Consider the following 11,551-nt stretch of genomic DNA (forward strand, 5'->3'; position numbering starts at 1 on the left):
TTGCAGTTGTAATCACTTTAATTGGATCCAATTGGAGTGTTTCCAACACCATGAGGGTGGGGTGATTGCTTCCGCAATAACGTTGCTCTTGCGGTGTAATACAACGGATTGTTAATAAGCATTAAGCCATTCCAGTTTTTATCTATCACACCTGACAGACGTTCCCCAACTACAGGTATGTTAACCGTCTCATGATCTTATTTACATTTTCATTAATAATCTGAGATAGAGAACTGACAGCAGACTATTTAACAGAAAAATAAAAACCTAAAATTGCTAAACAATATAGCTAAAAATATATAAGAAAATAATTTGTCATAAGAGATAGAAGAAAGAATACAAGAGCAAATAAAACAATAAGCTTGAAAAAGTTACTTATTTCACATGCTGGACAAGAATGTTGTTGTTCTTATTATTAATATTATTGTTGTTTTTTGTCCATTAAGTCTGATATCAGTCATCTACAGTAGCTACAACTGCACTGTACACAGCATGGATAACAGTTAAAAAAATGTTTTTTTTTTTTTTTTGGAATATTTGTCTACTTTTGGTTTATTAAAGATATAGGACATGGCACAACTGTAACTTTGCCAGCACAAGGCCATCCAATACAAATCAAATATACAGGTAAATAAAGTACCAGGAGAGAGAGAGAGAGAGAGAGAGAGAGAGAGAGAGAGAGAGAGAGGTGAAACTTTTGTAGATCAGCAGTTTTTAAATTTTTCCTTTTAATAAAATTCTATTTTTTATTAACAGGACCTGTATTAAAAAAACATCACTGAGACATCTGTAACTAGCATCATGGCTTCAGGGTAAGTAAAATTCTTTACATTTAAATAATGAAAAAAGGCAACTTCTACTTCTACTTCTTCTACTTTTGCTCTAATAGATACAGAAAATGACATTTTGTATTTAAAGTCATTTGTATTTTGCATCTTGTTTTATCGTAACGATAAACTGTAATATCATTAAACAAGATTTTTATCTGTCATTGCATTTAACAGATCTCAAGAGCCATCTCTGATTCTACGTGATTTAATCAAGAAGAGTAAATTAATCAGTGAAGGTCCTCCTGCACGATATCGTCTCCTCACTACCAGAAGTAATCTTGAAAAAGACGGATCAGTGAGAAAATGGACATTTGGACAGCGAGATATCAACATGCAAAACAAAATTCTACTGATGGTAGGAGAAACTGGAACAGGCAAAACTGCTCTTATCAATGCCATGGTGAATTATATACTCGGGGTAAAGTTTACACATGAAGTGTGGTTTGAAATTACAGAAGAGGGAGGAGATCATGACAAGGCAGATCAGTCAAAGAGTCAAACAACTGAAGTCACAGTGTATGAAGTCTTTGCTCAAGACAACCCAATCTGTCTCACCGTCATTGACACTCCAGGTTATGGAGACACCAGAGGAACAGATCTGGATAAACAGATTGCAGAAAATCTGTTCAAACTGTTTCACAGTGATTCTGGAGTGAAAGAAATTGATGCAGTGTGTCTGGTAGTGAAGGCATCTGTGAATCGACTCTCTGACAGACAGGAATACATCTTTGATGCAGTTTTGTCTTTATTTGATAAAGACATAAAGGACAATATTGTCATTATGTTCACTCACTCAGATGGAATTCCTCCAGAAGATGCTCTTAATGCCATCAAGAAAGCTAAGATTTCCTGCAGGAAAGATGAAGAAAATGAACCTGAGCATTTCTTATTCAACAATCATCAAACTAAAAAAAAGAGCCCAAAGTACATAAAAGCTTTTCAGGCAGCTTGGGAACTAACAGCAGAGAGCTTAAATCATTTCTTTCTCTCACTTAAAGAACAGAACAGAAAAAGCTTACAGCAGACTGAAAGTGTTCTGTCTGAGTCCAAAAGACTTGAAATCTGTATTTCTAATCTACAAAGCCGTATTGAGTTTGTAGAGTGCAAGAGAAAAGAACTGCTTCAGATTCAGAAAGCGCTTGAGGAAAACCGAGAAAATATAAAGAGAAATGAAAACTTTCCTTTTACAGTCACTGAACATTACAAAGAAAAGTGCCAATTCAAAATGCTTCATGGAAGGAGAAACTGGAACAGGCAAAACTGCTCTTATCAATGCCATGGTGAATTATATACTGGGGTAAAGTTTACACATGAAGTGTGGTTTGAAATTACAGAAGAGGGAGGAGATCATGACAAGGCAGATCAGTCAAAGAGTCAAACAACTGAAGTCACAGTGTATGAAGTCTTTGCTCAAGACAACCCAATCTGTCTCACCGTCATTGACACTCCAGGTTATGGAGACACCAGAGGAACAGATCTGGATAAACAGATTGCAGAAAATCTGTTCAAACTGTTTCACAGTGATTCTGGAGTGAAAGAAATTGATGCAGTGTGTCTGGTAGTGAAGGCATCTGTGAATCGACTCTCTGACAGACAGGAATATATCTTTGATGCAGTTTTGTCTTTATTTGATAAAGACATAAAGGACAATATTGTCGTTTTGTTCACTCACTCAGATGGAATTCCTCCAGAAGATGCTCTTAATGCCATCAAGAAAGCTAAGATTTCCTGCAGGAAAGATGAAGAAAATGAACCTGAGCATTTCTTATTCAACAATCATCAAACTAAAAAAAAGAGCCCAAAGTACATAAAAGCTTTTCAGGCAGCTTGGGAACTAACAGCAGAGAGCTTAAATCATTTCTTTCTCTCACTTAAAGAACAGAACAGAAAAAGCTTACAGCAGACTGAAAGTGTTCTGTCTGAGTCCAAAAGACTTGAAATCTGTATTTCTAATCTACAAAGCCGTATTGAGTTTGTAGAGTGCAAGAGAAATGAACTGCTTCAGATTCAGAAAGCGCTTGAGGAAAACCGAGAAAATATAAAGAGAAATGAAAACTTTCCTTTTACAGTCACTGAACATTACAAAGAAAAAGTGCCAATTCAAAATGCTTCATGGAAGGATGGAATGGCCACCACTTGTTCTGTCTGTCAAGAGAACTGTCATGAGAAAGGCTGCTGGTTGAGCCCCAATGCTGGATGGTGTGACGTCATGAAAAATGACCACTGCACATCATGTACTGGTAAATGTCACTACACAAAACATGTCAGAGAGAACAAGAAATATCGTCGACGGAGCAGAGAGATCATAGTGACATTTGACAATCTCAAAATACAATATGAAAGCAGCAATAAATCAGCATCAGATATCCAGTTTAATACTGAGACATTTCAATATGTCAAAAAAGAGTTTGAAAGCAACAAGAAACAGGAAGCGGAGAAGACGAGTGTAGAGACTAGACTGAAATATGAACTGATCAAGAATGAAAAGCACAAATCTGAGCTGGTAGAAGAAGCCTACAGTGCCTTCAAGAAACTGTGTAAGATTGCTTTAAAGCCAGATTCTGCTTTCATTCTTCAGTGTCTTGACTTCTTTATCCCTCGAACTGAAGAAACTGGAAAACCTGTTCTTGCTCAGAAACTAAGAGAGATGAGAAAAATTCAACCTGAATCACAGGAAAGAGTTCATGCTGCAATAGACTACGCAGGAGCAAGGAGCAAGAAAATGAAAAATGTTACTGATAAAAGTTAATTTCAAACTGATTTTCAAATGTCGATGTTTAAAAGGTAATGTGATTACTATCTAGCATTTCATATATATATATATTGAATATATTGATAAAATGCACTTTATTTATTTAGTAATATTTTGTCCAAGATGTCCATTTTAAATATTGCTTAAAAAACTTTACTTATTTTTAATTATTGCTGAATCCTATTTCATATAATATGACATTTATATTTTATAATTAATAAATATTACTTGAAAATTAAACCTTAAAAACTCATGTCTCAACATTTATTTCCCACTGAACTGAAACTTCATATATTTAAGAAAGTAGTCCTTCTCTCTGTCCTTCAGTTTACTAGGTGATCTTTTTCAGATTTAAAAGAAGACCTTCTCCTTCAAATTTCAAAAACAAATCATATGATTGTATGAGCAGTATTATTGAATGTTATATGAATAGCACTTTTAACAATATACATTGTCAGAAATCAGCTTAACAGAAGTAAAAAAATCACAAATATAAATTTCAGGGTCATAAATCAGCCCCTGTAAATTTATCCCTGATGAGCGATACCTCATATTTATTCAGTTTAACCCTTAACAGTAACCTCATGTATCTTTAAGCTGTTCATGTGTAGAATGTTTTAAGGCATTTATTATCAAGTAAACAGGATTTAGCTGGGAATTTTGCATGGATATTATGACCATTCTAAAATCGTCTACTTATTCTGTAAATTAATGCACAGGTAGTTTTGTGGATAATAAATTCTAAATGATATGGGGTCCCTCAGCTTCTATAGACCAAAGATTATATACAGTAGATGGATATATGTTGTGTTGAATAAAGCATGTCTTTTTGCTCTAAATTGTTCTAACAGACCTTTGACCAGTGGTGGGCCGTGCATTTGGTACCTGGGCCTTTAGTGGGGACTTACCAAACTTAATCCCCCTCTTAATACCACCACTATCACGTCACAATTATAGAAACCATCAATACAATACAAAAACGCAATATAACAACATGTGGCATTACAGAGAGAGAGACATTTCACATATGGAGGGTGAAAACCATTTTACTAAATCAAGAAACCCAGTTAAGACTCCAAAACTCTACACTACAACCACAACTGTGCACTTACAACATCTGGAGCAGTTCAGAATTAATATTTGTCTAATAAACATAACAAATATATAAATGTAAATAAAATACAACCTACTCTCCAGAAATGCAGACTCATAATGATCTCATGGATTACCCCTCAGAGGCTGTAATCCAGTGTTACCGCTTGTATTCACTGGTCTGGAATGGGAGAACAAACCCTTTCCCAGGCTGAGACACCCTAGCTAGCTTCAGGGGTTGGCCGACCTCCTCACAATGTCTAGCTTTTCTTGAAAATGGATTCTTAATAATGTCCATGACCAAATCAATTTCTTTTCCTCCATCTGCCATTGTGGGCATAAAAAAGTCTAACTCCTATGTATTCATGTGTGCAGAGCTAGAGATGTGTTTTTCCAGTCGAACTTGGCTGTAACAGTTTCCCTCTGACCAACCAATCAGAGGACAGAAAAAAATGCTGATGCTATTCTAGGCCAGCTAGCTGCCCTGTGAGGAGAATATGAAATCTGATTGGTTAAAAAACAGACCCTTAGGTTCTAAGGTAAAATGACTTTGAAGGCCCTGGGCAGATTAGATTGAAATGGCAGCACATAGAGGCTAAAATCTGATTGGACAAAAAATCTAACATCCACATACTTGTGCTGGAAGCAGTGAATAAACTGTTGGGAATAAATTAATAAATTTCATGAAAGAAATATTAGAATTTACGTTGTAAATGTAGGTCAGTGCTTCTAAAAGTGTTTAGACTAGCAGAGAAGGATTTGCTGGGCTTGATCGCCCACCACTGTCTTCACTGTCACTGTCTATCTGATAATACTTTAGAGTAGGGGTCTTTAACATCACAAGTTCAAAGACATAGGGCAGGGAACCCTAAAATAAAATGTGTCAAATTTATCCACTGATATTAATAGAAATCAATCATATAACGCCAGTTATATTATGTTAAGACAATTAGCACTATGTTGTTGTTGTACATGCATCATTATCTGTATATTTTCATATATTTTCAAATCTTTCTAAAAGATTTTTGCATCATAACACATATATTTTGCAAGTTATCCGTGGTTGTGTTTTATTTTGAAAGATTTGCAGTTTCATAACATTTCTTTTTACTGATCAGTGGACTATTGTGCATTTACATGATTTTCAGCTTTAATTTTAATAGAACATGACATTTATTTTTAATGTCAGGTGGACAATTATACATTTACATAAACATCAGCTTTATGTTTAATAGCACTTAGTAATAATTATACTATATATATTAAAAAATATATCTTTAGTGTAGTATTACAAGTATATATTTTTAGAGTATTATGCCAATATGGGGTTACCCATGCTGTAGATTGATCTGTAATATAGGTGGATGACATCTACTGGTGATAATGATGTAGTGCACTCACTTCACCAAGACAGATCTGTCAGCTGAGCTGAAATTTGCTGGCTATATATGTGGTGCTTTAAAGTTTTAACCTTTTTCGTTATTGTGTGTTTTTGACATGCATAAAACATATTTTTTCAGTAGACAGCCAAGTCAGTATATTCAAAATGGTGATTAATTTGTTGATTAGAATCAGCACACTTATGAGTAAGTAATGAGCACAAAATATCTTGTTCTTCAATATGTAAGAGTAATAATGATGCACAAGGTTTTTATATGTTGTATTTCTTTTTGAATTTTTTTGTATCTTTAATATACATATCAGTATTTTTCAGTAGTTTTATTTATGTTTTAAAAGTCTGATTGAAAGACAGTGTAGTTGGTAATAAAAAGAAGCATTTGGGAATAGAGCCACCATATCCTTTTACAGGGGAAATTAGATCTATAACTGTAATCTATGTGATAATTTAAAATATCTCCCAATCCAGATATGACATTTAGCAGTATCAGTTTGTTAAACTGCTTCACCAGCATGACAATTTGCCACTAGAGGGAAACAGAGAAAAGTAAGACAACCTAAATGCCAGAGATTTTCACCCTGCGTTCGCAGCATCACAAAGTGATGCACTACTGCTTCCTTGTTTGTGAGGTCATGTGCTTTTTTCCACGTACTTCATATCTTCACTCTTGTCCGGTTTCTGGTCCTTATGTCCATGTGTCTTTCATTCACAGGTGTTTTCACATTCATGTATGTTTATATAAACCCTTATGTTTCTGCTGTTCAGTTGATTTTGTTTTCTGTTGTTTACCCGGCCTTTGTTTTGTGTTTTGTTTTCCCAGTTTTTCTTCTTTTGTTTCTCTTTCTACTTCTTTCTACACATTCTTTTAATTGTTATGCCTTGTTTATCTTGTTTGCCAATCAACTGACCCATGCTTGGTTTACCTGTGTATATTGATTTGTCTGCCTGCTTTGAAATAAACATGTACTCTGTTTCTTATGCAAAGCAGAAAAAACACAAAAGTAAAGAAAAAAGACAAGCAATTGAGAAAATAAATAGTTCCTGTCATAACTCTGTGGAAGCTTCAGTTCAGTTTGCATCCACCATGACTTCCAAATAGTCACCACTAACTTCAGGTCCCAGACCACACAGACACTTTCCCACTCTGAGTTTCTCACTGAGTGAGTCCAAATGTGCACAATTACACACACTATATAAATTAATTTCATTAACTAAAAAGACAAAGTAATTACTTAAAAAGTAAAAAGTAAGTCTCATTTTTACTTGTTTATGTCTGTCTGCACATTGCATATCATTTCTGACTATGCCACAAGCTTTATTTATTTATTTATTGTCTACATTTGACAAGATTCACTGCTAACTGATGTTTCTGATGTTTTAATTTTATGAATCTCTGACAGCAAAGCATGACTCATGGAATGATAATTAATGCTCTGTCTGTAATGACTGTGTACACATTTCTATTTATAAAATGTCCTTTACAAGTTCTTCAACATTATTAAGCAGATTTCTGTCATGTGATTTTGCAGAAAACAAACAGCTGTGTGTCGGAACAGCAGTAGAGAAGGTTCATTGAATTTGAAAAATCCTATTCAGGAAATTCCAAAACGAATTTGTATAGAAATAAACCACACATAAATAAACACCATTAGTTCTTCTTCTAAATAAAATACTTCAAAATGCTGTGACTTTTATAAATAATTCATATTAGAAAAGTTAATCACAATGAAATCGAAAAAGATCAACTACAAGTAATATATCTTTGATGAGGTCCCAGGAACAGTTAAATCCGTACACACATATTTAAGTAATACAGGCATGTGATCCAAAAAAAGTCCGGGACATAACAAAGACAGTCCATGAGATAAACACGGTAAGCAAGGAGAGTAATAAAAAAACAGTCGCAGAGGTCAGTACAAATATAGTGAACAAAATTTCTCTAAGATATTGTTCACAAATATGTCAAAATCTGTGTTATCGAATACTTTTCCTTTTCTGAGTTAATTTACATTTGCAGCATTTAGCAGATGCCCTTGTCCAGAGCGACGTACAAAAATGCTTTGAGTCTCTAGCAATGAATAAATCTACACTGGTATGCAAGATTACAAACTTAATATAAATATAACTCTTGAATTCTACAAAGCAAACTTGTAAAGTGCTAATTTAAGTGCTTCACGAAGAGGTAGGTCTTCAAATAAAGACAGCCAGGAACTTTGCTGTTTGAACATCTAGGAGAAGTTCATTCCACCACCTCACTGCCAGAACAGAGAAGAGCCTTGAAGTGTACTTACCTCTCATTCTGAGAGAAGGTGGTAACAGTCAAGCAGTGCTGGAGGATCTCAGACAGCGTGGTGTAGTGCGAGATTTGATGAGGTCTCTAAGGTAAGATGGTTCTGGTTCATTTTTGGCCTTGTAAGCAAGCATCAGAGTTTTGAATTTGATACGTGCAGCTACTGGAAGCCAGTGAATCCATCCATCTCACAGATGTGGCAGATCAAGATGCTGAGTAGACAGCATGATTATTGCACAGGTGTGCTTCAGGCAGGCCACAATAAAAGGCTCTCTAAAATGTGCAGTTTTATCACACAGCACAATGCCACAGATGTCACAAGTTTTAAGGGAGCGTGCAATTGTCATGTTGACTACATGAATGTCCACCAGAGCTGTTGCCCGTGAATTACATCTTCATTTCTCTACCATAAACGTCTCTAAATGCATTACAGATAATTTGGCAGTTCATCCAACCAGCCTCAAAACCATAGACCACGTGGAACCACACCAGCCCAGGACCTCCACATCCAGCATCTTCACCTCAAGATTGTCTGAGACATTTACATTTACATTTACATTTACATTTGCGGCATTTAGCAGACGCCCTTATCCAGAGCGACGTACAAACGTGCTTTAAATCTCTAGTAGTGAATAAATCTACACTGGTACGCAAGAATACAAACTCAATATAAATATAACTCGAATTCTACAAACTTGGAAAGTGCTAATTTAGGTATTTTAGGAAGAGGTAGGTCTTCAGTCGTCGCTTAAAGATAATCAGGGACTCTGCTGTACGGACATCTAAAGGAAGTTCATTCCACCACTTTGGTGCCAGAACAGAGAAGAGCCTTGAATTGTACTTACCTCTCATTCTGAGAGAAGGTGGTACCAGTTGAGCAGTGCTGGAGGATCTCAGACAGCGTGGTGCAGTGCGAGATGTGATGAGGTCACTGAGGTAAGATGGTGCTGGTCCATTTTTGGCCTTGTAGGCAAGCATCAGTGTTTTGAATCTGATACGTGCAGCTACTGGAAGCCAGTGAAGGGAGCGCAGCAGTGGGGTGGTGTGGGAAAACTTGGGCTGATTGAACACAAGTCGTGCAGCTGCGTTTTGGATCATTTGCAGTGGACGAATAGCGTTCAGGGGAAGACCTGCCAGCAGAGAGTTGCAGTAGTCCAGTCTTGAAATGACAAGAGACTGAACAAGCAACTGGGCAGCCTGTATGGACAGAAATGGTCGAATCCTTCGGATGTTATAGAGAAGAAATCGACAAGAACGAGCAACATTAGCGACATGTGGGAAAAAAGACAGTTCATTGTCCATAGTTACCCCAAGGTTACGAGCAGTGGCTGAAGGGGAGAGCAGAGAGTCATGAAGTGTTATTTGTAGATCTTGACCTGGAGATGAATCACCTGGGATGACCAGCAGTTCTGTTTTGCTGGGGTTGAGTTTAAGTTGGTGAGCCCTCATCCATAAAGATATGTCTGACAAGCATGCTGAGATCCGAGCGGAAGCTGTGGTATCTGATGGAGGAAAGAAAAGATGAGTTGAGTGTCATCTGCATAGCAGTGATAAGAAAACCCATGTGAGGATATGACTTCACCAATGGAGTGGGTATAGAGGGAGAAAAGGAGGGACCAAGTACGAGCCTTGTGGGACACCAGTGGTGAGTCTGCATGGGGCAGATGTGGATCCTCCATGTTACCTGGTATGAGCGACCTTCCAGGTAGGAAGCAAACCATTCCCATGCTGTTCCGCAGATACCAAGGCTCTTGAGGGTTGACAAAAGTGTCTTGTGGTTGACTGTGTCAAATGCTGCTGAAAGGTCCAGAAAGATAAGTACAGATGACAGCTTGGCTGACCGAGCAGCATGTAGTTTCTCAGAAACAGCCAATAGGGCCGTCTCTGTGGAATGTGCCGCTTTGAACCCAGACTGGTTCGGATCGTGGAGGTTGTTCTGTGAGAGATAGACAGACAGTTGGTTAAAAACAGTGCGTTCAGAGATTTAGAAAGAAAGGAAAGGAGTGATACCGGTCTGTAGTTGTTGATGTCTGATGGATCCAGAGCCGGTTTCTTCAAGATAGGAATGACCCTTGCTTGCTTGAAGGTAGTTGGTACATAGCCAGATGTTAATGACCCATTGATGATTGTGGAGATGAAGGGCAGGAGATCTTGCGTGATGGTCTGGAGCGTAGTTGAAGGGATTGGATCTAGAGGACAGGTGGTGGGATTGCAGGATCGGATGACTTGCAGTATCTCATCTTCTGTTAAGGTTGAGAAGCTTGACAGAGACGTAGTGGATTGTTGGCTGTGTTGTGTAATCATTGTTGGAGAGGAAGTGAAGGTCTGGCAGATTTTCCTAATCTTCTCATCATAGAAGGAGGCAAAGTCATTAGCAGTCAGGGTGGATGGAGCAGGTGCAGCAGGGGGGTTTAGTAGAGAAGAGAAGAGACCAGCCACCCGGACCAGCCACCCGGAAAGCTGCTGCAACATTCGCTTTGCATAACCAATGAGTTTCTGCTCAAACTGTCAGAAAGCATCTCATGGAAGCTCATATGCATGATCCTCGTCCTCTTTGGGGTCTCAACCTGACTGCAGTTTGTCGTCGTAACCGACTTGAGTTGGCAGATCCTCACATTTGATGGCGTCTAGCACTTTGGAGAGCTGTTCTCTTAACGGATGAATCGCGGTTTTCACTGAATAGGGCAAAATGCGTGAGGAAAATGGTGGTCACACCAGATACTGACTGGTTTTCCACGTCCCCCCCTGAAACTCCCAATACAGTAAAACTGCACATTTTAGAGTGGCCTTTTATTGTGGCCAGCCTAAGGCACACCTGTGAAATAATCATGCAGTCTAAGCAGCATATTGATCTGCCACACCTGTGAGGTGGATAGCTGGGAGGAAGCTGTGATGATGTGTGGGGTGCTGGTTCCTGATGAAGTAGTCTAGATAGATGACTCACACAATGTACAGAAAACAATAAGAAATATATTTTTGCAGGCCTTTTACACCTGCAGCCTAGGATGAAGACATTCACAAAATCTTAAAAACCTCAAGGATCAGCTGGGTGAAATGTGCATAAGAACCCCTTACTTGATTGTCACTGTCCCAATCTAAAGTTTTTCCAGTTAGCAGTGTCAGTAGCAATGCCTACTTCATAGAATCTCTACCGCACCATCGAACATCTCCTGGAGTGGTGTTATAGG

At 37.7% G+C, this 11,551-nt stretch overlaps 1 protein-coding gene across 2 annotated transcripts; it reads left to right on the forward strand.

The window, feature by feature from the left end:
• Nucleotides 1–3,775, forward strand: LOC124387629. 2 transcript variants are annotated; one of them, XM_046852074.1, is made up of 4 exons: nucleotides 1–175; nucleotides 757–812; nucleotides 1,005–2,029; nucleotides 2,909–3,775. In XM_046852074.1, exons 2-4 carry the CDS (start codon nucleotides 802–804, stop codon nucleotides 3,577–3,579), a joined length of 1,707 nt encoding a protein of 568 aa, XP_046708030.1. In that variant the 5' UTR covers nucleotides 1–175; nucleotides 757–801; the 3' UTR covers nucleotides 3,580–3,775. The 2 variants fall into 2 exon arrangements, with proteins under 2 accessions (XP_046708030.1, XP_046708032.1); XM_046852076.1 differs by lacking the exon at nucleotides 1–175 and adding an exon at nucleotides 566–627.
• The last annotated feature ends 7,776 nt before the right edge of the window (nucleotides 3,776–11,551 follow it).

The sequence above is a fragment of the Silurus meridionalis genome, chromosome 6, assembly GCF_014805685.1.
Source record: "Silurus meridionalis isolate SWU-2019-XX chromosome 6, ASM1480568v1, whole genome shotgun sequence".
Lineage (NCBI taxonomy): Eukaryota > Metazoa > Chordata > Actinopteri > Siluriformes > Siluridae > Silurus > Silurus meridionalis.